Genomic DNA, 26,279 nt, shown 5'->3' on the forward strand with positions numbered 1-26,279 from the left:
CCACCTAAATTTTGCTTCCAAACAGAGTTGAACACTCAATCTGAATTTGTCCATCAATGAACTTTTTCTAGACTCAAGAAAAGCTACTTTAATCAAGTCAATCGAGACTCTCATCGTCTTCATAATCATTTTTCTGTGTTTTTTTCCTCATCCTGGGATCACATTATTATCATCACTTTCTCATCTTCAATTAATCTTTCTTCTTCTTCTTCTTTCAATTTTTTCCGAGTTCTTCTTGAAATTGATGATGAAAAGATATTTACAGATAAAGTTACAGTTTAAAAAGACTGGTTTCAATAAGAATCAGTTTTCCTTCTCATCATTTTCATCATCTAATATCATTTAATATAATCATAACTTTAGCTTCTTTTTTTTTCTTTACCTTCATCTTGACCTGATATTGAGTTTACTTTTATCAAGTCCAAACTTAATTTTGTACTCTTTTGGTGTAACCTTTTTTTTCTCATCCCATGAATCTTACATTGCACCTGAATCTCTCATGAATTGAGACTTTTACCTTTTATCAATGTTGAATTTAAAGATGAAACGCTTTTGTATTTTATCATCATTTTCACTCTTAACTTCTTCAACCTTTTCATTATCATTTTAGCATCTTTTTCATCCTTTCTTACCTTCTTCTTTTTTTTCATCAACGCTAATCAAAATTCAATCTTGAATTTAAAAGATGATTTTTGCTTCTTCTTTTTTTTGTCATCTTTTCTCTTCATCATCACTAGACTTTTTTTGCTTGGATAAGAGAATGACTTTTCTCTGATCAAAATTGACCTGCTAACTAAAGCTGATGTTGAACTTTATACCATTAAATCTCATGGTAAACACTGAACAGAAGAAGATGGAAAAGTTGAAAGAAAGTTGAAAAGAAAAGGGAAGAAAAAAAGAGGTCCTTCATCAGGTTTCTTCATGGTGACTCTATACTATTCAATGGTTTGAAACAAAATCAAGTTGACACAAAAGTGAACCCAATCGAGGTGATATTGAAGGCGATAAATTTACAATTAAATTGACCATAAAAAAGTGAAATAAAATTAAGACCAATTTTGAGAAAATTTTATTTACCATAATCCACATTGGGCCCATTTATTGTCCACTTACTTACCATTGAAAGTTTAACCCAAATCCGTGACAGTCAAAGTTAAAGGCTGTTCATTGTAAAGATTCAAACCTAACAACCCAAGACTTGAAGCATTGACTTAACCAACTGGTAGACACTTACGTAAGTCAATAACAGTCAACCCACATTCAACCTAACAAGGCAACCAATTAGGTCAACTAAAGTCTCTTGACAGTATCCATTACAGTGACAGTGACAGTCGATTGTTAAGTTGATCCGAGTCCATGAGACTGTCTAGGTTAAACTTTAAACACTTAACCATGTCATGACTGTGGATATCAATGTTCAACTGATCTTCACTCTGGTGTCAAGAAACGGTGATTTGAGCAAAAAATTCATTTTCTAATCTTAATGATCATTCTTTCTTTCCATTTTGGTGTATCAATAATATCCTGAAAAACTTTGAAATTACTCAAAGTAAAAGCCTATTTTCAATCTCATCTATCTTCTTAATTGTCTTTAAATGATTATTTTACCCTCTTCAATCAATCCGTTTACTTTTCCACTGTAATCTTTAATTTCACATGATCAGAGAAACAGATTCAATAGATTTAACCCATCGATAATCAGAATCACCGGCATCATCAATGAACAAAACTGATTCCAGAATAATAAGAGTAATCAAATAATTGTTTTCTCGGCCCATTTCTTAAGACATTGTGATTCTCTTTTCACCTTTAGTTCCTATCAATTCCCTTTTGTCAATTGCCTTTTCCACTTTATTAACTTCAATTGGCTTCTCATCTTCATCTTTATCCTCATAATCACCATTAGCTTCTTAATAAATGTTATCTTCAACTTTTTTTTCTCTCCATTTCAATTCTTTCCATTCAATATTATCTGTTTTTCCCCCTCATTCTTTCACTGAACAACAATCTGAACAATTGACCAACAGATGAACCTTTACCATTGGATCCAATCTGACTCTATTGGTTTACATTGGCAAACAAGTTGAAAAATTTGGCAAAGTTATTCAATTTACAGGTTGAACAACAATAAGTCATGATCAACTGTTACCTTTCAACATTTCAAATCGCCTTATTTTACATTCATCTTTGCACTTTACTTGAATCTACTTTGACCTGCTATTATTATCACCCGTTTCACCCTTTACAACCAATTGGATTACCTAACAATTCAATTGTTAACAGTATCGACATCAATCTATCAGTTGAATTAAAATTGCTTGATTAAGGTTAAATCTTTTCATCTTATAACAGCTCAGCTTATTCAATCAAATATGACCAATGGAAATGTTTCATTGAAAATCTTTGCTTATTCAGCCATCAACATCTATTCTTCCTCTTCGTCTTCTTTTGGATTCATTTTTATCTTCTTTCCATATCCATCATGAAAATCCATTTCACAATTGACTTTAATCTTGTTTATCATTCAAAGTTGAAACTCTGATTTCCATTTTATTTCATCCCATTGAATTGATCAGAAAAAAACCAAATACTTACTTAAATCAAAATTTTGCTTTTCCCTCTGCTTTAAGGTTATTGTTTAACTTGAAATTGGAAGCCAAAAAAACCGAGTAAACTTTACTCTTTATTTTACTCTTGGAGTGGAAACAAAAGTGACCAAAGTGGATGATAGGAATGAGAAGCAATCTGATTACAATTGGATTGCTATTGATTCTTGTTTTTATAGATGGAGAGTAAAATCAATTGTCACCAGGCTGAAACTTTGATTACAAGACCAACAAGAGGTAACAACTGCCAATACTGTTAACAGTAATGTTACAACATTGATTTTGGATTCTTGTTTTCATCTTTTCATGATCATGATGGAGATGGAGATGATAATACTAATATGATCACTTATCCTTTTCCTCTCCAAGTTTATTATTTTCTGATTGTTCCAATCAAATCTATTTTTCATCATGATTCCCTTTTTTTCTTCTGCATCATTTACGTTGACATTTTTACCTTGCATCTCTCATAAGTTTCATATGTTTAACATTAGCCAACTTTGAATCAGCTTTTGTTTTTCGCTCGCTTTTTCTTTCTCCCCCTCTCCCCTTTTTTACATCCATTTTGATTTGTCAAGGAAACAAAGCAGTAAAACTAACATTTTGATGGTCAACGGTTTTTTTTATTTCACTCAATAATCCGTAAAGAAGCTTACTTTACTTGAAAAGCTGTATACTTTATCCTTATGTTGTTTAGTGTTTTTTTAATATTATTGAATACTGTTGCTACATGTTCCAGTTAAAAGCTTCAAAAAAATCTGTGTCTTCAAGGAATCATGTTGAGTTTGTTTTTTGCTTACCTCGATTTTGGAACTGTGAAAATAGACTCAAGCCAATGGTTTAAATGTCACCGAGGTTTATCCCTTTTTTTACCGTCATCATCATCATCTTCTTCTTGTTTACTTCATCTTTATCTTCCCTATCATCCTCATCGTCTCTCCATTGATGGTTAAAGTAAAATAAAAATCGTAATAAGCTGGTGAGAAGAAAGAGAAAAATACTTGAAAATAAATTGATAAATGGACGTAGATATTATACTGAACCAGATGAACTTTCATAAGTAATTTATATGTTTTGAAATGGCAAACCATAAAAGTGTTCAATATATATTAATAACTGTAAACGTCGAAGTTACGAGATGTTCAAACGCTCTTTTGAACAATCAGACGATAAGAAGGAGACAAACAATAACAGAGAGGCAAACAAATAATTGACCTAAATGCGGGTTACCATGGGAAAGGTTTTCCATCTTGTTCATGCTGGTCATTATTGTTAAAGATAGGGATACCGAGAGAGGAGAAATTCTGATAAAAGCTGAGGAGCCAGATGAACAGTAAAAGGAGTAAATGGATAGACACAGAGGCAAATGAATGCCAGTGAAATAAATAAACAGATATGAAGGAAAACTCATTTCCAAATTTTCAATCATTCAAGCCTTGGCTGGTCTTATTTTTTTCCCTGGCCAAACAAATCCAATGTTTTACCATCATCATCATCATCATCGTACAGACAAGTTGTACACTGAATTTTTCTAGAGCAAATACAATATAAACAAGGAAATGTAAATATAGAGACAAGAAGTGTAACTCATGTTAATTTGGTTACAGACATGGAAGAAAACTGATGAAACTCTGGTGGACTATTAAATGTTGACTCTTTTGGTTATGAATCAACATTGACCATTCTAACATGGACTTGTACATGACCTGTTCCTTTTTGACCTTTATATAAGGTTATGGTCACGTAATTGGGACAATTAATCAGCTTGCTAGAAAATGATTATCATCATCATTATTCACTTTCACCTAGTTTTTTTGCACCTCATGTGGACAACTCTTCACTATATCCATCCCTTTGCCTCTCTCTCCGTGATTAACATTAGAACTCTGAGTTGTTTTTTGGACCTTTTTTTATGTCTTTCTAAATGATCATCAGCATTATTATGAGCAAGTAATGATGGGGTCTCACTCGGTAAGTCATTAGACTAATCACCATCACCCAGGAATTAATCAGCTTATTCATCATTCATCAAAGTTCTTTAACGTGAATCAAACAATTGATTTCATATTGACGCCTGATCACGGTTTAATGATGTTCACCAATACAACAAATAAAAAATAGCAACACAAAAGCAAATCAGATCAAGCAGATTTGATGGAAGACTTTTTTTCATCCATTGCATGGTGAAAAAGCGGAGATTTTTTTCTTTATCTTCACTTAATTTTGCTTCTTTTTGGCCAATTTTTTCATTCCAAAAAAAGATCGCACTGAATAACAGGGAAACTTTCAGGAGAAAAAAAACAATGGATTCAATGGATGTTGCATTACTCTTTGGTCGAATGATGATGATCTGTTTTTTTCCCTGTCAGTTGCTTTTTTATATCTTTTTGTTTACAATTTTACTTATTACCATCACCATGTAACCATTTTGTACAAAAGCTGACTGATTTTCGGTGAAAATTGTATTGATCTTGGTTATTGGTAAAGATTGATTTTCTTAAATTAACCGCCATTCTTCAATATGACGACATATTTACGCGCAAACATGTGTTTCTCCTCATTGTTCAATCCACAATATTGATACAAGTCAAAGCAAAAATCTTCATCTCGTCAATTAGTCAAGTTATTGTGGATAAATGTTATATTAATCATCTTTTCATCATCTTTCTGCTTATCATCATCTAAATAGCTGTCATCGTCATTAACATCACCAACTGGAACCTAAAAATCATTGGAAGTTACTTGCTGTTGCTGTCATTGCAGAATTTTAATTTCAACCTATTTTTTATATTGTAATACAATAAGTTGACATATAAATATTCACATACGCATTTGTGTTAATAAAGAGTTGTACCAGAATAGAGAATTGTCCTGAATTTTTCTTCCCCTTTACCTTGTACCATGTTATTCAAAGAGTCTAGCGATACATGGTGAAGTAATAACATGGATATTTTCCGTTCTCATTTCTGTTATTTCCTCTGCTTTCCTCCAACTTCTCACCATTATTTTCATTATCATCATTTCTTTTTCCCCATGAAAGGTTTGCTGTAGTGTAAATTTAATTATGTTTCCATGTAAATAGTTTGGAAAAAAATTCATCAACAAAAGATTATGTCTACGGTGTATGAACTCATCTTCAACTTCAACTTCCCTTTCAACCTTGTCTCGATCTGTGTGCTTGTAATAATTAAAAAAATACATGTACATGTTATTGATAAATAAACAAGCTTTTTATTGAAATATTTCAAATTTAACAAGTGAAATGATAAAACATTGCTGATTGACTTGAAAGTTGTAGGTTTAATGATATGCCATGTAATATTTGGATGCTAATAGAAGGACCATTTCATCAAATTTGATTGAAAATTTGAGGCGTGTTCAGAATCAAAACTAAAAAATAGAGAACTCAAGAATTGAGATAAAAAATTGATGAGTCTTCAATCAAATTATTTGATTATTTTTGATTAATTTGTATCTTTCCTTAAACAGGGAACAAGTCGTAAGAATTGTAATTTTCATCCCTTCTCAGTTTCAACCAGAATGTTGTTGATGTCCGCTTTATCATCTCATCGATTGCAGTAGCATCTTTTCATCTGATCATCATCATCAAAAGTCAAATCATGTCAAATACACAAAAAATAGCTCTAATTTTGTTCCTTCAATGTTAACTTGCAATACTCTTCTATGGTTAGAAATCATCTTTTCACATTGATGATCAAATTGACAAATTATCCTCTAAGTGAGAAAGTAAAAGCAGATGGGTGGAGAGGGATGAAGATGGAAGGAGGAAAAATGCAAAAATCGATTTTCACTTGAATTTTGATGATGATGATACTTAAGACCATAATTTATTTTTCTTCTCCTTCTTCTTCCCTTTCCAGTCTCAATGTAATACTATCTTAGAATCTTTAAGATGATCAAGATTATTATTTCTCACTCCAATATCATCACTTTCATCATTTTCATCTGATCTTTTGATTATTAACCATTGTTTAGCATTAAACCGGCTTCTAGCTTTTTTTTACTTCTCCTCCGTTTTATTCCTGAAAAATAACTCCTTTTGTGTTCACCATCATCATCGTCATTTTTATAAGCAATTGACTTTCACTCCTTCTTTCTCCTTCTTTTCATCATTATCATCATCACTTCTATCAACTCCCTATCCAAGATGTGGAGTAATTTTTTTCTTAAATCATCAAAGAACCTATTATATTATTATTACTTTTTTTTCTCACAAGTTGCTGGGTAAGAGCAACCAAATCCTTGTTTTATTTGTTATAGCACAACAATCAACGGTAGTTTTATTATAACTGGTTAATTCACTTTGTTGCTTTTGATTGTTGCGTGTGTTCATTACTATTGTTACATTGTTTAACCTTTTTTTTTTGCATTTTTTTTTCTCTTAGAACCAACTTTTAACACTCGTTCAAGCTGGACTTCATTGGACACTGGTGAGTGATATTCATCGAAATGTCTGATGATCGTCGAAAATCTCGTCGTTCATTTAAAGCATCAAAGGACATCATAAATCAGGCCCGAAAAACTAGTGAATTAACAAATGACTTAGCCAAAATGATTACCAAACCCAAACCTAAGAAAGTTTCAGCTCAGGCCAAGGAAACTGCCGCCGTTACTGTAGAAAAAGAAAAAGAAGTTCGTGAGAAGCTGAAAAAGAAATGAATTGTGATTTTTTTTCGCCATTTTTCTTCTTCTGCTAATCCATTATTTTGGTTTCTCCTTTTGTATTGTATTTCCACTTTCCATGTTGGATTAAATGAACTTCAAAAAATCAAGTTTGCAATCCCATCAATGATTATTTTGTTATATTACAACACATTTATTATCATCTATTAAAAAGAAATAATCAACAGGCTATATTTAAAATAAGTTGTTTTGATAATTTGGATTTGTTTATCTCTGTAACTCTGCGCCCAATCTTGATAACTGCTCAATGAACTGATCTGCATTGACTAAATCTGTACATCCGTAAATCACTCTTTTTGGATTAGGCTTTCCGGTTTTACTTTGCTGTTAAAGGAAGAAAAGTGAAAATTGATGGCGGAAAATACTTTAATTAGAGACTGATTAAAAAATCATTAAGAAGTTATTTCGCCCTTTCAACAGGCAATAAATTTTCTTGAGAATAATTATTTACTTACTTTACAATATTCCACTAAATTCTGGTATTCAATGTAGTTTCCGCCTCCAACAACAAAAACAATTGCCTGTGAAGATGAATAAAGAAAAACAATTAGAAATTGAGATAATTCAAGAAATAAATGATAAATTTACATCTTGGAAGGATGTTCGTGGTTCAGGAGTACGATTCTCGGTCGCCTTTGACAACTTAGGATCAAAATATCGATAATCTTCAATTTCTTGAAGATTTTTCATTTCCATGAAAGCAGAAACAATCCTGGTTATTGGAAGAAAATGTTTTTTAAGAACTAAATTTTTCACTCCTTCCATCACAAATTGAGATCCTTGAGTCATTAACTTGGAAAACATATTAACTGTTTTGGTTCCTCCACCGTATTGACAATTAGCCAAAGCAGGCATTCGAGAAAAGGTTTTCCATCTTCTTAGGTAGCGGAAAGCATTTAAATCACAACCAGCTTCTTCTAATGTTTTCTCATATTCATTGATCTCATCATCTGACAATGAAGAGCACAAAAAGTTGATAAGACATAATCTCACTTTGTCAGTTTCAGAGCCAGTTTCACTGTCTTTAATTATATCCAATGGAGTTTTGTCTAGAATCGATTTGGATAATATTTTCTCTTCTAATTCGAAAAAATTGTCCAACTTGCGTTTCTTAATTTGATCTAAAATAGCTGTCGCAATTGTTGTGTGCATATCAATCAAAGATTTCTTTTTTAATAATTCTGGCAAAGATTGAACAGCAGAAGTTAATTTAGCTGTGTTGTTGGACAATAAGTCCATCGAATTTTCAGAATCCATGTTATTTCTCAATCGTTTAACTTCCTCTTCAGAATTTTTATATGCTTCAAGCTCTTCTTGGACTGATTTGGCCACCTGTGGAAATGGAGTCGTTTTATGCTTTTGCCAGAATTCATCATCACAATTCAGATCAAAAGTTTGAGACTTTTTTCGTGCGTGCTCATCAACCTCATTAATTGTCACTCTATTTAATTTAAATTGTAGGACATCATGAATTAAAGCCTGGTAAGTCCAAGTATGATGTAAAGGTGTAGCCATGTCCATGTTCCTATCGAGTATGATCAATAATGGTCGCTGGAAGGTTAATGGACGCTGTTCACTCAGATCAGCGAAACTATTTCCTTTAAAAAGATTATTTTTAACATCTTGAAGATTTTCTCGTAATCGTTTGTTGAGTTTTTCAGCCACCATTTCTGCTGCATTACCTTTAGGACATCGAATAATTGGAACAACTTCAAGAGTTGCTAGAAGAGCAAATAGTCCATCACATATTTTAGTCATAACTTCTTCCATCTCTGATTCTTGGACATCAGCCCGATTGATAGCTGAAAATAAAAAAGTGAAAAATTATAGAACAAGCAATTACTTCAAAAAGTAGGACAACGAGTTGAAATTAAATCCATGAATCATTATGTTTCAAATATCACCGACTTCTGTAAATTTGGTATAACAAGATTTGAATAAAATTTAATTATTATTTACTGTATCTCCAACTCACCATAATATGACACTTCCTCTTTATTATGTTGTCTTAAAATTAACATATCATCTTCAAGGCTGATAAAATCAAGATACTGATCCATAACTTTCTTAATAACTTTGGTGGCATCGGCTTCTAAGCAAGCTAATGCTAAATCTTCTATCTTGTGATGAGAAACCGGCGTAATGAAATTTAGATAATAATGATCATACAAATGATTCCGTAAATCTGAGCAAATTCTGGTTATATTTTCATCAGTGGGAACCACAAAATAGACTGCTGCTGCATCGGGAATACTGTCTCTGTCGGAATGAAGGGCTAAATGTAGAACAACACCGATATCGCGAAGTTCTTTATTATTTAATAAAGGTGCAATCACATCTTGGCCTCTGCGATCGTAAATCAAAACTCTCCAAATGGGTTCAACACGAGATTTTAGATCCTTATTGTTGAGATTTAGCATAACCTTTAAGGTTCCTGAAAGATATAAAACAAATGTATGAAATCAAACTGAACCATTAAACAACAATAGGTTGATTAGATACTTACTTTTTTGCTCACTGGTTATTGATAAGGTTGACATGATGATTGAATTAAATGACCAACAAACGCAAATAACAATTCAGGTTCATTCCATTTTCGGTGAAACAAAATATGAACGTAATCACAAGATTACGTTTAGTAGTTTAACAAGTTCTTTATAGATGGTGCCAACTTCGAATTCTGTTGATTTTTTCAAAATATTAATTAACTGAATTTTACTCTGAAATTGTAATGAGTTTAGTGTTTGAATGAAGGACAACTGTAAGACCAAATTTATGAGCAATTAAAACCAACGATATTACGCCGCTTAGATTGTAATTTGTCCACAAATGTCACAAATTTTGAATTCATTTTCACAAAATAAACGCCATCTCTTGAAGCATCAAGTTATCTAAATTTCTCTTTCTTTTGAAAACTGCTTTTCCTTTCTTTTCTTTCTTTTTCTTTCTTTCTCTCTGTAATTGAAAGAGCCATCTACCTCTACGATTGTAAGTTAGGTTAGATTGGCAAATGTTAGATCATTGTTGTTCAATAAATTGTGGTTTGTACGGTTCCTGTTAGTTGTGGTTACCCTTTCTGCTTTGTAATCTTCTTCAATTATTTTAAATAATTTCTTGTGTAATTAATAGCATTATCCATATTAATCAAGTAATTTGGTAGTTAGTTTATTTAATTGTGTTCATTGTCTTTTCTTTATTAAATCTCATTATCTTTTCTCTTTTTTTTCTATTTGTCCTGTGTTCCTCCATACTCTCTGCTTTCAATCCTTTTCCAACCCTTAACACATACAGATCTGGTTTCAGATGTCAAGTGAAAACCCTGCAGTTGAAATAGGAAGTGAAGTCCAAAAAAGCCCTTTGAAAAAGAAGATTAAGATTGCCCATAGTCCATCTGAGGCTGATTCAACTGAGACAAATAACAGAAAAATCCTTGAATCAAACAACTCACAAAATCGAACCATGGTAACAAACGGTTCTTCGGTCACCAAGAATGGTGGTGATATCGATGAAAGCCTCTACTCACGACAACTTTACGTTCTTGGGCATGAAGCTATGAGAAAAATGGCCTATTCAGATGTTTTGGTTTCCGGTATGAATGGTCTAGGTGTTGAAGTGGCTAAAAATATTATCTTAGGTGGTGTCAAATCTGTTACCATTCATGATGATCAAGTTTGCTCAATCAGTGATCTATCAAGTCAGGTAAGGCGTGATATCTTGCACATTCGTCTGAAAATTTCGTCATGAAAGAATGGCGTACTTATCTAATTTTCTACCTTTGGATTTGAGTTTCTTTTTCATGATTGATGTTTCTAGAAAAAAAACATTCTCGTTATAAAATCGATTTTAACGAAAACCTTTAATTTTTTCTTTCTTTAGTTTTATTTAACTGAAGCTGACATTGGTAAAAATCGAGCTGAAGCTTGTGTTAATCGTCTCGCTGAACTCAATAATTATGTCCCGGTATCTGCATATTCTGAAAAATTGAATCCAGAATTTCTCAAAAAATTCAAAGTCATTGTTCTGACAGAATCGTCTTTAAAAGAACAAAAGGCTATTTCGGATTTCACACATGCTAATAATATTGCGCTCATCATTGCCTCAGCTAAAGGGTTATTTGGGTATGTAAATTCAAAGCGTAATTCAAATGTGCTTTAAATAAATTTACACAATCTGCTTTGATCATTGTTCTTTAATGACACATTCTCATTTCTTCATTAGACAAATATTTTGTGATTTCGGACAAAATTTTACAGTCACTGATACCAATGGATTAGAACCCGTTTCTGTGATGATCGCAGGGATCACAAGTGAAGAAGATGGTGTCGTCACTTGTCTTGACGAATCAAGACATGACTTACAAGATGGTGATACAGTAATATTTTCAGAAGTACAAGGTATGACTGAATTAAATAATACAACTAGAAAGGTCAAGGTTCTTGGAAGTTATACCTTTAGCATTGGTGATACTCGAGGATACAGTCCCTATGTAAGAGGAGGTATCGCAACTCAAGTGAAAATTCCTGTGGCTTTTAATTTCGTAAGTATCCTTCAATTCGCCTACTGATTTCACCGGTTGTTCAATTTCTTCTGGTCTCAATTCTTTGCAATTTCATTGCCCACTTATTCTAATTTTTATCTTCATCTTTGTTTTCAGAAATCTTTCAGAGAATCTCGAAAGAAGCCAGAATGTCTTATTTCCGATTTTGCTAAAATGGAGCGTCCTCAGCAGTTGCATGTGGCTTTCCAAGTGTTACACAAATTCATCAAGAAAAATGATCGTTACCCTTATTCATGGAACAAACATGATGCTGATGAGTTTGTTGAATTAGCTCGAAAGTTTATATCCAAGCACAATCTCGAAATGGATGTTGACGTTGATCTTATCTCTAAGTTCAGTTTCTTAGCCAAAGGAAATGTTGGCCCAGTCACATGCTTTTTGGGTGGATTTGTTGCTCAAGAAGTTATTAAAGCTTGTAGTGGAAAATTTTCTCCTTTATCTCAATACTACTACTTTGATGCTTTAGAGTGTTTACCAGCTGAAGGTGTCAATGAAAAAGATGTTCAACCCATAGATGGCCGATATGAAGGACAGATAGCTGTGTTCGGTCGAAAATTCCAAGAAAAATTAGCAAATTTACGTTACTTTATTGTCGGGTCAGGTGCTATTGGCTGTGAATATCTGAAAAATTTCGCAATGATGGGTATTGCTTGTGGCTCAGAAGGAAAACTTTATGTCACTGACATGGATATTATTGAAAAATCTAACCTTAATCGTCAATTTCTTTTCCGACCTCATGATGTTGGCTCAATGAAATCAGAGGTTGCTGCTAAGGCCGTTAAAGGAATGAATCCTCAAATCAACATCATACCTCATCAAAATCGAGTTTGCCCAGAAACTGAGAAGGTTTACAGCGATGAATTTTATGAAAATTTAGATGGAGTTCTTAATGCTTTGGACAATGTTGAAGCTCGTATCTATATGGATAGAAGATGTGTATACTATAGAAAACCTCTTATTGATGCTGGAACATTAGGAACTGCTGGTAATGTTCAAGTCGTCATACCATTTATGACAGAAGCATACTCTTCTTCACAAGACCCAGCTGAAAAATCAATACCTATTTGTACTTTAAAAAATTTCCCCAATGCAATTGAACACACGCTTCAATGGGCTAGAGATGAATTTGAGGGGCTTTACAAACAAGACGCAGAAAATGCTAAACAATACTTGACGTGAGTATCATTTTTAAATTTCAAATTTAATCATTTACAGTAATTTTCTCACTTCTTAATATTTTTAGAATTTCAATTCTTTATCTCTTTACTTGTTGATAGCTCGTTCCATTTCAATGACCCTGAATCTTTCCAATCATTCATTTCCTCTCAAGTTTAAAGCCTTCATTTTAATATCATTTTCATTTCATTCATTTAGAGATCCCAAATTTTTCGAGAAACCTGGAAAAACTATGGACATGATGGAGTCTATTAAACGTGTATTGATAGATGAAAAACCCAGATCATTTGAAGATTGTGTCGCATGGGCTCGCCATCATTTTGAACAAAACTTTGTCAATCAAATAAAACAGCTATTATTCAATTTCCCTCCCGATCAATCAACTAGCTCTGGTGCACCTTTCTGGTCTGGTCCTAAACGATGTCCTCATCCTCTCAAATTTGATGTCAACAATCAAACTCATCTTGATTATATTGTTGCTACAGCAAATCTTAGGGCCTACTTATATAGTCTGCCACAAACCCGTGATCGTTCAAAAGTAGCTGAGATTGTTAAGCAAATTCACGTACCAGAATTTGTTCCTAGGTCAGGTGTCAAGATTGCCGTTACTGATGCTGAAGCACAAAATGATGGTAGTCAACTTGATAGAGATAGATTAAATCAAATCCAAAGAGAACTCCCATCTCCTACTAATTTAGCTGAAATTAAGATTAATCCAATAGATTTTGAAAAGGATGACGATGAAAACTTCCATATGGATTTCATTGTAGCAACATCCAACTTACGAGCCGAAAATTATGATATAGCACCCGCTGACCGTCACAAGAGCAAACTCATTGCTGGAAGAATCATCCCAGCAATTGCAACGACCACTGCCGTAGTTGCAGGATTAGCGTGTTTAGAATTGATTAAGGTAATATAATTGATTTCACATCACTTTATGAGTGATTGCTTGATCATCATTGATTTTTCCATGTATCAATTATTGATCCTTTATTTAATCATCTTTTCTGTTTTTTTATTATAGTTGGCTCAAGGTCATCAAAAACTTGATTTCTATAAAAATGGTTTCGTCAATTTGGCTCAGCCTTTCACCGGTTTCTCAGAGCCTGTTCCGGTTCAAAAACAGAAATATTATGAAAACGAGTTTAGTCTCTGGGATCGATTTGAAGTTGAAGGTGAAATGACTCTTAAAGAGTTCTTAGACTATTTTAAGGTAAGAATACTTTCTACTGAATTTTGATTTTATTTGATGATACATATTTTAACCATCTTTTCTCACACAGAATAAACATAAGCTGGAAATTACCATGCTTTCACAAGGAGTCTGTATGCTATATTCATTTTTCATGGCTGCTGCTAAACGAGAGGAGCGTCTAAATATGAAGTAAGTTTAGAAAATGAAAAATAAATTGCATTTTATTAATTTAATCATTTATTTTCAGCTTGGTGGAGGTTGTGAAGAAAGTCTCAAAGAAAAAGATTGAACCTCATGTTAAAGCTTTGGTATTTGAAATATGCTGCAACGATGAATCAGGCGAAGATGTCGAAGTACCTTACGTTCGGTATACTTTACCTCCAAATTCAACACAATAATATCAACTTATCGTAACAAAATAACAAATTTTCCACTTTTTATTGGTTATCTCTTATGTAACAAATGAAACTAATTAAAAAATTGGAGCAAATTTATTTCCTTCATTCTAAAGCTACAATACGTTGACTTTAATTTCGCGACTTGCCAATTAAACAATCGGATAACTGGCTTGAGATGCTATCCCGCAATGATTTGATCCTCTCTTGATCCTTCCAAATCCATTTTCACCCCAATACTTTCCCCAGCTATTTTTTACTAACCAATAATCTTGACCATCAGATGAACCATAACCAATTAAAGCAACAGCATGATTAAGTGAGTCCAGTCGATTGTCACATGTAGGATCATCAAAAATGCCACCACTTGAAATAAAAAAAGCTATCATTATTTTGATCGCAGTGGATTATTATTCATCAAATATCAATGGCAATTGAACATCATTTGGTTATTAAATCATCAACTGATTTCGATTAATAATCAATTTCATCATTTATATTTATAACTTAAAATATGATTAAAGGAATTAGCTACAAATGGCGCAACTAAATGGTCGATGGCATTTCACGAGATATCAGAATAAATTGTCGAGTATTTCTGTGAATCTAAAGAAACTAACTTTCTACAGTTAAATAGACTATTAAGTTCTGTCTTTATCTATACGAGCTATTAATAAATCTGTCAAGTTAGATTTACCTCATTGAAGAGATGTTTTCTTGGAATAATAACTGTCAATTAAATTAATGGACAGTGAACCTATCAAAGAAGAGTTCATTAATCAATTGAAGATGACCAGCCTTACAACCAAATAGGAGCAAACCAAAGACAATTAATGATTCACTAAACTTGAAAGTTTTTCAAACTCAACAAGAACAATGAAGACGTAAATTATTCCCAAATTACCTGTACAGTTGAAATGAAGCTGTAGCTTGAATGGCAACCGAAATGACATGTTTAGATGCAGCATTTAGTAAATCATCTTCTGAATCAGGAAATATTTCAACGTAACTCTTAATTTTTCCTCCAATTGTATCCGAATTGAAGCGACATTCACCTTGCCTATCCTCGTATGGATAAGACTGACGAGTGTCTAAGCCATCAGCATCAAGTACATACTGATAGGCCGCTTCCATGGTACCTCCAAGACAACCTTCATTGCCTTCAGCGAAGGAACAGTCAATCAAATTTTGCTCCGACAATTGAGGTACTTTGGGTTCACCATTACTGTTGGCAATAGCGAGAGCACTTTCAATTGCTGCAACCGAAGCAAAGGCCCAACAGGATCCACAAGTACCTTGATCTCTGACATCTGACACAACACCTTTGGTTCGCCAATCAATTGATGCTTCACTTGCGCTTACATTGGTCTTGTAATGATAAAATCGCCCTTTGCTTAACTTATTTCTATCTAATGGTTTATACCTCAATACTCTTCGAGCAAAATCAGTAAATTCCTGTCGAAAAGAAACAATTGATTTTAATTATTTCGTATTAAATAGTGATTGTTGGGATTTTTACAAACCATATCTGAGAAGTGATTAATTGACAGTCGATATGATTCTAATCGCTGATCAGCTCGTCTATTGTGATTTTCAATCCGTCCAAGATTGGCAAAGAAGATGCTTCTATGATAATGTTCATCTGATTGTTTCAAATACGTTTTATTATAATTCAACTGTGAAATTGAATGTTACATGTAATATTAATATAATTTCTATTAAAATCATTAGAATCACAAAATTTCAATCATTTATTTACCTTAAACTGGCTCCATTTTTCGGGATCAAACAGTTTTTTGTGTCCATGTACCAATGATAAAACACAATAAAATTGAATCAACAGAAGAACAGTTATTTTAAACAATTTAGACATTGTTTGTTGAATTAGCAATTGTTAAATGTTAGACTGTTAAAGGTAAAATATCAATGCTCTTCATTTACAATAGAGATGAACAATTGAATTGGTTTATCTAAACGTGATTAAATCAATTGTATAATCGTCACATGAGGTTCTGGACTCGGATTTTTCCCCTTGCAGTCATCATTGTCATTTGGGTGCACATTTTTAGCCTTAAACTCAAGTTTTCATTTCATATCGGACGATCTTTAACTGATCATAGGCATTTAACCTTCTAATAATATCAATATTTGGTTCTTGGAGTAAATTTGAAATCAAAACAACAGTCAATAAGCATTTACAATGAATATCAGTTTATTAAGTACTTTGAGTTTACATTTTTAATAGTAAGCTACAATTAAGCCTCTTTTGAACCAGTAAATTGTAAAAAACTGAAAATTTCATTTCATTTCTGGGTAAATTTAAACCAATGGATAACTAGCTTTAGTAGCAATACCGCAGAGGTTCTTGTTGATAGCGAATCGAGCATAACCGGCTTCACCCCAAGTGGTTCCCCATGAGTTACGGACAATCCAGTGGTCAGTTCCATAACCGACAACATTGACTGCATGGTTTAAGAAGAAGCTAAATCCAGGGCAGAATTTATCGTTATAGATTCCAGATCTGGTAAAACAAAAAAGAACGAAATGAAAAGTATTAGAACCAAATTCAATTATTCTGGCAAATTTTAACTTACTTGTAATGTTGGAAGGAATCACCGACATGAATAGCAACGGAAACAACTCGTTCAGCGACAGCATTTTTAAGTGCCTTTTCATCTCTGGATGGGATATCGACATACTTTGAAATGGTTGCGCCTTCATTGGCCTTTGAGTATTTACAGGCATTACTTGAAACTGCAGAGTAACCGTAAGAATCTTCAGTGTCAACTCCACCATTCTTGATGATGTACTCGAAGGCATTGTCGGGTAAACCTCCATTGCAGCCTTGGTTTCCCTCATCGTATGAACAGTCCATCAAGTTTTGTTCAGACAAGGAGACGAGTTTACCTTTGGCTTGAGCCCAAGCACCTTCAACAGAGGCAATGGTAGAAAAGGCCCAACAAGAACCGCATTGAGCTTGATCTTTAATTGGGTTGACGATGCCCTTTGTACGCCAATCAACTGAATCGGGTAAACCGTCAACTGTGCTGTTATTGTGGACCAATGGAGCAACTCGGTCAAGATTTGCTTTGTAACCCAAAAGTTTTTCTGAGAATTCCTTGAAAGTCTACAAGAAAATAAGAAATTAAACAAATTAGTATCGAACAATCAGGCGATAAAATATTAATAATTACCAAGTCAGTGTAGGCATTTACACCCATTTGGTAGCTTTCCATTCCTCTGGCGTGGCGTTCATTGTGACCGTTGATTTTTCGTAAGTTGGAGGTGAAGATCTTGAGTCGTTGAGCCTCTTCTTTTTCAGAAGTGTAAAGCTTATTGTGTGTGGCCTGGAGAAGAGAAAGTTTCATTAGATTGGCATGAAAGAGAATCAAAATTTATGTTGATTTACCTTGAATTTGTTGAACTCAGATTTGAAGTCAACTTCGGTGGCAAAAGCACAAGCCAAAGTGGCTAAAATTAAGATTGTCTTGAACATGATTAGGTTTGTTTAGTTGGTTCAAATTGAATGGGAATAAATGTTTGAAGCAAATTATTACACTTATATAATACACTAATTGAGATAAAATCTAACATTGAAAATTAACTACTCCCCGTGATTCTTGTTGTGATTAAAAGACAATTAAAATACCCCTTTCCAGGGTTGTTACTAAAATTGAAGAACGACACATTTTTAACAGCTATGCACAAATTAAAACAAATGGGTGAAAACGTGCAACATTCATTTCTTTGTAGTTTAAACTCTTTGCACTCGTAGGGACATAAGAACTGAGTCTAATTTTGCGATTTAAAAGTTTCTTTGATGAACAGTTTACGAAAAAATCGAGTTTAAAGATGAAACTTCGATTGTCTTTTGTACAATTATGGAAGCAGATTTCTTCATCAAACTCATTTTAACTGATTTAACTTTTGATGATCAACCAGAAAATGAACTTATTTTGAGAAATATAATTTTCTGTTTCGGTAAAACATCGAGTAAAACGATCAAGTTCGATCTTAAGTTAAACCGATCACTTTCTGTGACCATAAGTGTTAGAGAACTGAAACTTATGATTCCTACATAAAAATTGTCGCCACACATTATGGATCAAATACTTTATTCACTTTATCAATCGTTCTCTAGATTTAGGCCATTTGTCTTAAAACTTTGAACATTAATATTTTGGGAATTGTGGCATATACAGTAATCATTCTTTCACCAATTTAATTCTTTACTAATTATTAATCCGATTCAATCAAATTACTTTCCATTAGTACATTTGGGTCTTGATATTTGGGTTTTAAATGCACGAGCAACAACTTATTCAACCAAATAAACTCATCTTAACCCATCTCTTGGTAAATAAACCAATTTTCTAGTTAAACTAATAAATGGAATGCCAAGAGTGTTGCCAAATGCTTATATATTTGAGTTCAAAGCTTAGACTTGATGAGTTTTGTAGGGAAATGAAAACTGCGTCCGATGGTACTATTCAATAATTTATCAGATGGATAGTTTTTTAGGAAATTGAGGTCAAAGTTTCAACTTCGATCGCCATTTTCGCAGCTATGGAAGTAAATTTTTTCACCAAACTTTCTTTAACTGATGTAACTTTTGATTAGAAGCCAGAAAATGGTCTTATTTTGTGAACTAACGTTTTATTTTTCTGTAAAACAGATCAAGTTCGATCTTATGTTAAACCGACCACTTTCTGTGACCGTAAGTGTTGGAGAGTTGAAACTTATGATTCTTACATAAAAATGGTCGGCACACATTATGGAGCAAATACTTTTTTCAATTTAACATTAGTTCTCTAGATTTAGATCATTGGACCCAAAACTTTGGACATTGATATTTCGATAATTGTGGCATCTACAGTCATCATTCTTTCACCAATTTAATTCTTTACTAATTATTAATTCAATTCAATCAAATAAATTACCATTAGTGCATTTGGGTCTTTATATTTGGGTTGTTAATGAGCGAGAAATAACTTATTCAACAAAACAAACTCATCTCAACCCAAACCTTGGTAAATAAAGCAATTTTCTGGTTAATCTTGCAAATTAAATGCAAAGAGTGCTGCCAAAGGCTCGAAAATTTGAGTAAAGAATTGAAACTTGGTAGAATTTGTAGGGAAATAAAAACTGCGTCCATTGGTACTATTAAATAATTGATCCGATGGACAGATTCTTAGAAAACTGAGGCCAAAGTTTCAACTTCGATCGCCATTTGTTCAGCTATGGAAGCAGATTTTTTCACGAAACTTTCTTTAACTGATGTAACTTTTGATGAGAAACCAGAAAATGGTTTTATTTTGTGAACTAACGTTTTCTTTTTCTGTAAAACAGATCAAGTTAGACGCTCGGTTTAACGGATCGTTTTCTGTAACCGTGAGAGTTAGCGAGCTGAATCTTTTTATTTGTCCATAAGTATTGTTGATGCACATCGTGGATCAAATACTTTTTTAAATTTATCGTCAGTTCTGTTGATTTTGGCCATTAAACTTAAAACTTTGAGTCTCAATATTTTGGGAACCATATCATTTACAATAATTATTCTTGGTCAAGCGTAAGATTTCATTATGGGCTGAAATATTAACGCATTCAAGATTCTACAAAAAAAGTATTGAATTAAAATTGTAAATAACCTACTTATGCTGTCAGATTTGATATTTGCTTTCTAAAGTTAAATGGTTCTCAAGTGCAAATCTTATGTTTTAGAAGGATATTAATTGTTTAATGAATTCGGATTACATTGGGTAGACAGTCGTATTATAACCCATAATGTTTGGTAACATTGTGCAAAAATGTGTTAATTTGTCTTAATTGTAACAACCCTTTTAATGCTTACTAAGCACAAATCCATTGATTTCATTGCAATACGTTCATTAATTCAAACAAAATTTAAAATCAAATGGATTAACTGGATAAGATTCATTGTTTACATCAGCATTTTGAAACTGCAAACTTTATTTTAATTTACAGTTCAAAATCAATTCGCTAAGATTTGTAAATGCCAATTTAATTTACTCGATTCATTAAAGTTTAAATGCATCAAAGATGTGAAATTAATTACTTCAATTACTTTGTTTTTAAATTTAGCTTAAATTTGTTAATTTAATTCGATACTTTGAATTGTTGAATTACACATTACATGCTTTTCGAGGAATGAAAAATTTTACAGAATCAACATTTAAACAAGAGGATAACTTGCAGCACTTGCAATACCACAGAGGTTCTTATTGATAGCGAACCGAGCATAACCATTTTCACCCCAAGAACTTCCCCATGAGTTTCGTAAGAGCCAGTGGTCTGTTCCATAGCCAACTACAGCAACGGCATGGTTCAAGTAGAAGCTCCAACTAGGGCAGAATGAGAGATCAAAGATTCCAGATCTGTTGGGAAACGGATTTAGGTTTAGTCTTGAGCTCAGTTTAGTTGAGGTTTTAATGCCTCTTTATAACTTACTTGTAATTTTGAAATGTTTCTCCAACATGAATGGCTACAGAAACGACTCTCTGAGCGACAGCATTTTTGAGCGCTGCTTCATCGCCTGATTCAATGTCTACAAACTTCGATATTTTAGCACCAACATTGCTAGATGAGAACTTACAAGTTTTACTTGAGGCTGCGGTATAGTTATAAGAGTCTTCAGTATCGACTCCACCATTCTTAATGATGTAATTAAAAGCCTTGTCTGGTAAACCACCGCTGCATCCATTGTTTCCCTCAGCATATGAACAGTCCATCAAGTTTTGTTCAGACAAAGAGACGAGTTTACCTTTGGCTTGAGCCCAAGCACTTTCGACTGAAGCTGTTGTTGAAAAAGCCCAACAAGAACCACATTGCCCTTGATTTTTGATTGCGTTTATTATTCCCTTTTCACGCCAATCAACAGTTTCTGGTAAATCGTCAGTTGAGTTGCGGTTGTGGATCAATGGAGCTGGCTGTTGAAGACTTGCATTGTATCCAAGGAATGCTTTGGAAAATTCAGCAAAAGTCTAACAAAATCATTGCATTAAATTAATATTATAATCATATCATTAACAATAAAATTATATTCTTACCAAATCAGTGTAAGCATTGACTCCCATGTCATACGTTTCCAATCCATTGGCATGACGTTTGTTGTGTTCAGTAATTTTTTTCAAGTTTAAACTAAATACTTGGAATCGATAAGCTTCTTCTTTTGGATGAGCATAGTTTTTATTGTGATTGATCTGGAATAAAATTTAATTTCGAATTGTTATTTTCACTATTAATTGTTAAGATTGTTAAATATTACCTTGAATTGATTAAACTCTGATTTATAATCAACTTCACTAGCAAAAGTCAAAGCCAAACAGGCTAAAAGTATAATTGAATGAAACATCTTTCTTTCTCGATGAAACTATCAAAGATCAACTGTTAGAATCAATTGTTTTAATATTTCGTTGTAGTCAAAGGTTTCTTCTTATATAGCCATTGAATAGGTTTGATATGATCTCTCATTGTTCAATCAATATTGTCGTATCCTAATCAAAATAAGTTTTTACGATAGTTACAATGTACTAAATGGTCATTTTAAAAGAAACACGGTTCGGAGAAGAAGAAAATTCCCTCCAATATTAGATCCAAATCTGATAAATATACACATTTAAAGCCGATGATATTAATTGAAAATTGGCAATTTTCCTAATTGCACTTATAAGCACTCATTTTCTACCAATTATCACACTTTCAATTACAAGGCATCGTAATTAAATTGCCTTTTTTTAAATCAAATTACGTATGTTAATGTTACAAATTAGTGATTCATGTAGGTGTTGAAATTTTGGACTATGAAATCGGAAGATGTCAAGTGTTCAAGTTGTTTAAACAATTAACTCAATTGTTAGTTCTTTTGCAATTTATTCATATTCATAATATTATGATCAGATTCTGATCAGATTCAGATTGTCTAGTATACATTAATTGTACTCGAAGACAATGGAGTTTTCAAGGTTTCATTTAGACATAATGGTTAACTTGATTTAGATAAATTGATTGCATTGGTGATGAAATATGCTTCCAATTACGGGGAACGATGAAAAGATCAGAAACTGACTCGAAAACTAAGCTCAGTTTAAAGATTCAAGATTGAACCTAGGTTTAGGTTGTTACTAAAAAGACACAACTCTTAACACAATTGTCACATTTATGCACACATTGACACAAATACTTCTAGAAAAATGGGCAAAAACATGTAACAATTGATTTCTTTCAGATTGAAACACTGTTAATTTGTAGGGACATAAGAACTGAGTCTATTTGTGCAATTTAAAAGTTTCTCTGATAGACAGTTTAGAAGAAAATCGAGCTCAAAGTTGGAACTTCGATTGTCTTTTGTACAATTACGGAAGCAGATTTGTTCATGAAACTCATTTTCACTTATGTAACTTTTGAGGAAAAACCAGAAAATGCTTTTATTTTGAGAAATATAATTTTCTGTTTCGGTAAAACAGATCAAGTTCGATCTTAAGTTAAACCGATCACTTTCTCTGACCGTAAGTGTTAGAGAGCTGTAACTTATGATTCTTACATAAAAATTGTCGGCACACATCATGGATAAAATATTTTTTTCAATTTATTGTTAGTTCTCTAGATTAAGGCCATTGGACCCAAAACTTTGGACATTGATATTTCGAGAATTGGGGTACCTACAGTCATCATTCTTTCACCAATTTAATTCTTTACTAATTGCGAATTCAATTCAATCAAATAAATTACCATTAACGCATTTGGCTCTTGATATTTGGCTTGTAAATTAACGAGCAACAACTTATTTAGCAAAACAAACTCAACTTAACCCAAATCTTGGTAAACAAAGCAATTTTCTGGTTAAACTAATAAATGAAATGCAAAGAGTGTTGCCAAATGCTTAAACATTAGAGTTCAGAGTTTAAACTTGGTGATTTGTGAGGGAAATGCAAACTGCGTCCATTGGTACCATTGGTACTATTAAATAATTTATCAGATGGACAGTTTTTTAGAAAATTGAGGCCAAAGTTGCAAGTTCGATCGCCATTTGTTCAGCTATGGAAGCAGATATTTTCCTGTGACTTTCTTTAACTGATGTAACTTTTGATTAGAAACCAGAAAATGGTCTTATCTTGTTAACTAGCGTTTTCTTTTGCTGTAAAACAGATCAAGTTCGATCTTAAGTTAAACCGATCACTTTCTGTGACCGTAAGTGTTATTGAGCTGAAACTTATGATTCTTGCATAAAAATTGTCGGCACACATTATGAAGCAAATACTTTTTTCAATTTAACATTAGTTCTCTAGATTTAGGCCATTGGACCCAAAACTTTGGACATTGATATTCCGATAATGGTGGCATCTACAGTCATCATTCTTTCACCAATTTAATTCTTTACTAATTATTAATTCAATTTAATCAAATTACTTTCAATTAGTGCATTTGGGTCATGATACTTGGGTTTTAAATGCACGAGCAACAACTTATTCAACCAAATAAACTCATCTTAACCCATTTCTTGGTAAATAAACCAATTTTCTGGTGAAACTAATAAATGAAATGCAAAGAGTGTTGCCAAATGCTTGAACATTTGAGTTCAGAGCTTAGACTTGGTGAGTTGAAAACTGCGTCCGATGGTACTATTAAATAATTTATAAGATGAACAGTTTCTTAGAAAATTGAGGTCAAATTTTCAACTTTGATCGCCATTTTCTCAGCTATGTAAGTATATTTTTTCACGAAACTTTCTTCAACTGATGTAACTTTTGATGAGAAACCAGAAAAGGGTCTTATTTTGTGAACTAGCGTTTTCTTTTTCTGTAAAATAGATCAAGTTATATTTTCGGTTAAACGAACCGTTTTCTGTAACCGTGAGAGTTAGCGAGCTGAAACTCAACATTTGGGCATAAAAATTGTTGCTTCACATCATGTGATAGTTGTGTATTTTTAGTAACAATCCCAGGTTTAGTTTCGAAACATTGGTCAACATCTTTTAAAAACTTTAAGAAAACATAAAGTTTGAATATTTAATGCCATAACCTCTTTAAGCTTCAACTAGGAAATTAATTGTTTATTCAAGAAAGCTAAGTATTGAATTGGGAAAGATTGACTGATTTTTCGTTCCATACATTACTCAAACTTATAATACAAAGCTCTAATGTATTCAACATACAATAAATGTACAATGTTGCCATTTATATTAAAGAATTTATTATGCAAAGCTTTTTCCGAAAAAGATTTAGATTTTTATAGAATCTGATCGAATTTTATTTAAAATTTTCTGGTTCAAGAGTTACATTTGATGTTTGCAAATCGCAAAATTACTAAACAAGTGGGTAACTGGCTTTAGTAGCAATACCACATAAGTTTTTACCCATTGCGAACCGAGCATAACCCTGTTCACCCCAAGTGGTTCCCCACGAGTTTCGGACAATCCAGTAGTTGGTTCCATATCCAACAACAGCAACACCATGGTTAAGTTGAGTCAAGTGGCCAGGACAGAAGAAGTCGTCGTAAATTCCAGATCTGTGAAGTAAGTAAACAAAAGAATGAATTGAATAGTCTATTCACGTACAGCTTGCAGTTGAACTTACTTGTAGTTTTGAAGTGAAGAACCAGCGTGAATACCAACAGAAACAACTCGTTCAGCGGCAGCATTCTTCAATGCATTTTCATCTCTCAATGGGATATCGACATACTTTGAAATGACTGCACCTTCTTTGGCCTTTGAGTATCTGCAAGTTTTACTTTCAGTAGCAGTGTAAGGATAAGAGGCTTCAGTGTCAACTCCACCATTCTTGATGATGTAGTCAAAGGCATTGTCTGGTAAGCCTCCGTGACAACCATTGTTACCCTCATCGTATGAACAGTCCATCAAGTTTTGTTCAGACAAGGCAACGAGTTTACCCTTAGCCTGAGCCCAGGCACCTTCAACTGAAGCTGTGGTTGAAAAGGCCCAACAAGAGCCGCAATTGGCTTGATCTTTGATTTCAGCAACAATTCCCTTTTCACGCCAATCGATTGTTTTTGGTAAATCATTTACCGAGTTGCGGTTGTGAATCAATGGAGCTTCTCGTTGAAGAGTTGCATTAAATCCAAGAAATGCTTTGGAAAATTCATCGAAAGTCTATCAAATTAATATTAAATTATTATCGATTATTAAAACACAAAATGTTATTGAATTATATTCTTACCAAATCAGTGTAAGCATTGACTCCCATGTCATATGTTTCCAATCCATTTGCATGACGTTTGTTGTGTTCAGTAATTTTTTTCAAGTTTGAACTAAATACTTGGAATCGATAAGCTTCTTCTTTTGGATGAGCATAGTTTTTATTGTGATTGATCTGAAATAAAATTAAATTTTGTTTCGTTATTTTCACTATTAATTGTTAAGGTTGTTAAATATTACCTTGAATTGATTAAACTCTGATTTATAATCAACTTCACTAGCAAAAGTCAAAGCCAAACAGGCTAAAAGTATAATTGAATGAAACATCTTTTTTTCTCGATGAAACTATCAAAGATCAACTGTTAGAATCAATTGTTTTAATATTTCGTTGTAGTCAAAGGTTTCTTCTTATATAGCCATTGAATAGATTTGATATGATCTTTAATTGTTTCGTGAATCACATATTGTCAAT

The 26,279-nt window shown here is 32.9% G+C and overlaps 6 protein-coding genes and 1 long non-coding RNA gene across 9 annotated transcripts; 2 read left to right on the forward strand and 5 right to left on the reverse strand.

The window, feature by feature from the left end:
- Nucleotides 1–6,371: 6,371 nt before the first annotated feature.
- LOC149094852 (uncharacterized) lies at nt 6,372–8,691 on the forward strand. Its single transcript, XR_016198229.1, has 2 exons — nt 6,372–6,851; nt 7,013–8,691. It is a non-coding gene; the product is annotated as an uncharacterized LOC149094852 (long non-coding RNA).
- Slh (sec1 family domain containing Slh) lies at nt 7,396–9,913 on the reverse strand. Its single transcript, XM_015931714.3, has 5 exons — nt 9,817–9,913; nt 9,286–9,744; nt 7,899–9,112; nt 7,766–7,831; nt 7,396–7,634 (listed from the first exon to the last, which is right to left on the reverse strand). Exons 1-5 carry the CDS (start codon nt 9,848–9,850, stop codon nt 7,518–7,520), a joined length of 1,890 nt encoding a protein of 629 aa, XP_015787200.2. The 5' UTR covers nt 9,851–9,913; the 3' UTR covers nt 7,396–7,517.
- A 430-nt stretch (nt 9,914–10,343) lies between these two features.
- Uba1 (ubiquitin-like activating enzyme 1) lies at nt 10,344–14,759 on the forward strand. Of its 3 annotated transcripts, none has more exons than XM_015931713.3 (9): nt 10,344–10,469; nt 10,602–11,009; nt 11,187–11,428; nt 11,529–11,847; nt 11,965–13,043; nt 13,243–13,957; nt 14,072–14,260; nt 14,331–14,431; nt 14,490–14,759. In XM_015931713.3, exons 2-9 carry the CDS (start codon nt 10,614–10,616, stop codon nt 14,638–14,640), a joined length of 3,192 nt encoding a protein of 1,063 aa, XP_015787199.1. In that variant the 5' UTR covers nt 10,344–10,469; nt 10,602–10,613; the 3' UTR covers nt 14,641–14,759. The 3 variants fall into 3 exon arrangements, with proteins under 3 accessions (XP_015787199.1, XP_015787197.1, XP_015787198.1); XM_015931711.3 differs by having other exon boundaries at nt 10,344–10,466; XM_015931712.3 differs by having other exon boundaries at nt 10,344–10,458.
- LOC107364383 (cathepsin L-like peptidase) lies at nt 14,654–16,555 on the reverse strand. Its single transcript, XM_015931716.3, has 4 exons — nt 16,397–16,555; nt 16,161–16,313; nt 15,542–16,092; nt 14,654–15,003 (listed from the first exon to the last, which is right to left on the reverse strand). The coding sequence occupies exons 1-4, from the start codon at nt 16,508–16,510 to the stop codon at nt 14,790–14,792; spliced, it is 1,032 nt and encodes a 343-aa protein (XP_015787202.2). The 5' UTR covers nt 16,511–16,555; the 3' UTR covers nt 14,654–14,789.
- Nucleotides 16,556–16,831: 276 nt separating this feature from the next.
- LOC107364338 (cathepsin L-like peptidase) lies at nt 16,832–18,162 on the reverse strand. The gene is made up of 4 exons (XM_025161350.2): nt 18,047–18,162; nt 17,832–17,984; nt 17,232–17,764; nt 16,832–17,158 (listed from the first exon to the last, which is right to left on the reverse strand). Exons 1-4 carry the CDS (start codon nt 18,131–18,133, stop codon nt 16,957–16,959), a joined length of 975 nt encoding a protein of 324 aa, XP_025017118.2. The 5' UTR covers nt 18,134–18,162; the 3' UTR covers nt 16,832–16,956.
- A 2,560-nt stretch (nt 18,163–20,722) lies between these two features.
- LOC112539115 (cathepsin L) lies at nt 20,723–22,056 on the reverse strand. The gene is made up of 4 exons (XM_025161352.2): nt 21,923–22,056; nt 21,705–21,857; nt 21,106–21,638; nt 20,723–21,032 (listed from the first exon to the last, which is right to left on the reverse strand). The coding sequence occupies exons 1-4, from the start codon at nt 22,007–22,009 to the stop codon at nt 20,831–20,833; spliced, it is 975 nt and encodes a 324-aa protein (XP_025017120.2). The 5' UTR covers nt 22,010–22,056; the 3' UTR covers nt 20,723–20,830.
- A 2,823-nt stretch (nt 22,057–24,879) lies between these two features.
- LOC112539114 (cathepsin L) lies at nt 24,880–26,181 on the reverse strand. Its single transcript, XM_025161351.2, has 4 exons — nt 26,048–26,181; nt 25,830–25,982; nt 25,230–25,762; nt 24,880–25,161 (listed from the first exon to the last, which is right to left on the reverse strand). The coding sequence occupies exons 1-4, from the start codon at nt 26,132–26,134 to the stop codon at nt 24,960–24,962; spliced, it is 975 nt and encodes a 324-aa protein (XP_025017119.2). The 5' UTR covers nt 26,135–26,181; the 3' UTR covers nt 24,880–24,959.
- Nucleotides 26,182–26,279: the final 98 nt, after the last annotated feature.

This window comes from Tetranychus urticae, chromosome 1, assembly GCF_039701765.1.
Source record: "Tetranychus urticae isolate SD_2017Ah chromosome 1, NJAU_TeUrti_SD_1.0, whole genome shotgun sequence".
In the NCBI taxonomy this organism is placed as follows: domain Eukaryota; kingdom Metazoa; phylum Arthropoda; class Arachnida; order Trombidiformes; family Tetranychidae; genus Tetranychus; species Tetranychus urticae.

Bases quoted from the DNA above. Each gene is read 5' to 3' on its own strand.
- Slh (XM_015931714.3), bottom strand. From the start codon at position 9,850: ATGTCAACCTTATCAATAACCAGTGAGCAAAAAA. The intron at 7,832-7,898 runs GTAAATTTATCA...TCATCTTCACAG, and splicing joins CACGAACATCCTTCCAAGAT to GCAATTGTTTTTGTTGTTGG. The intron at 7,635-7,765 runs GTAAGTAAATAA...TTCCTTTAACAG, and splicing joins ATTTAGTGGAATATTGTAAA to CAAAGTAAAACCGGAAAGCC.
- Uba1 (XM_015931713.3), top strand. From the start codon at position 10,614: ATGTCAAGTGAAAACCCTGCAGTTGAAATAGGAAGTGAAGTCCAAAAA. The intron at 13,044-13,242 runs GTGAGTATCATT...TCATTCATTTAG, and splicing joins AATGCTAAACAATACTTGAC to AGATCCCAAATTTTTCGAGA. The intron at 14,432-14,489 runs GTAAGTTTAGAA...ATTTATTTTCAG, and splicing joins GAGGAGCGTCTAAATATGAA to CTTGGTGGAGGTTGTGAAGA.
- LOC107364383 (XM_015931716.3), bottom strand. From the start codon at position 16,510: ATGTCTAAATTGTTTAAAATAACTGTTCTTCTGTTGATTCAATTTTAT. The intron at 16,314-16,396 runs GTAAATAAATGA...TCAATTTCACAG, and splicing joins AAAAATGGAGCCAGTTTAAG to TTGAATTATAATAAAACGTA. The intron at 16,093-16,160 runs GTTTGTAAAAAT...TCTTTTCGACAG, and splicing joins TTAATCACTTCTCAGATATG to GAATTTACTGATTTTGCTCG.
- LOC107364338 (XM_025161350.2), bottom strand. From the start codon at position 18,133: ATGTTCAAGACAATCTTAATTTTAGCCACTTTGGCTTGTGCTTTTGCC. The intron at 17,985-18,046 runs GTAAATCAACAT...TCTCTTCTCCAG, and splicing joins CTGAGTTCAACAAATTCAAG to GCCACACACAATAAGCTTTA. The intron at 17,765-17,831 runs GTAATTATTAAT...ATTTTCTTGTAG, and splicing joins TAAATGCCTACACTGACTTG to ACTTTCAAGGAATTCTCAGA.
- LOC112539115 (XM_025161352.2), bottom strand. From the start codon at position 22,009: ATGTTTCATTCAATTATACTTTTAGCCTGTTTGGCTTTGACTTTTGCT. The intron at 21,858-21,922 runs GTAATATTTAAC...ATTTTATTCCAG, and splicing joins CAGAGTTTAATCAATTCAAG to ATCAATCACAATAAAAACTA. The intron at 21,033-21,105 runs GTAAGTTATAAA...GTTTCCCAACAG, and splicing joins GAAACATTTCAAAATTACAA to ATCTGGAATCTTTGATCTCT.
- LOC112539114 (XM_025161351.2), bottom strand. From the start codon at position 26,134: ATGTTTCATTCAATTATACTTTTAGCCTGTTTGGCTTTGACTTTTGCT. The intron at 25,763-25,829 runs GTAAGAATATAA...TTAATTTGATAG, and splicing joins TCAATGCTTACACTGATTTG to ACTTTCGATGAATTTTCCAA. The intron at 25,162-25,229 runs GTAAGTTCAACT...CTTACTTCACAG, and splicing joins TCTTCACTTCAAAACTACAA to ATCTGGAATTTACGACGACT.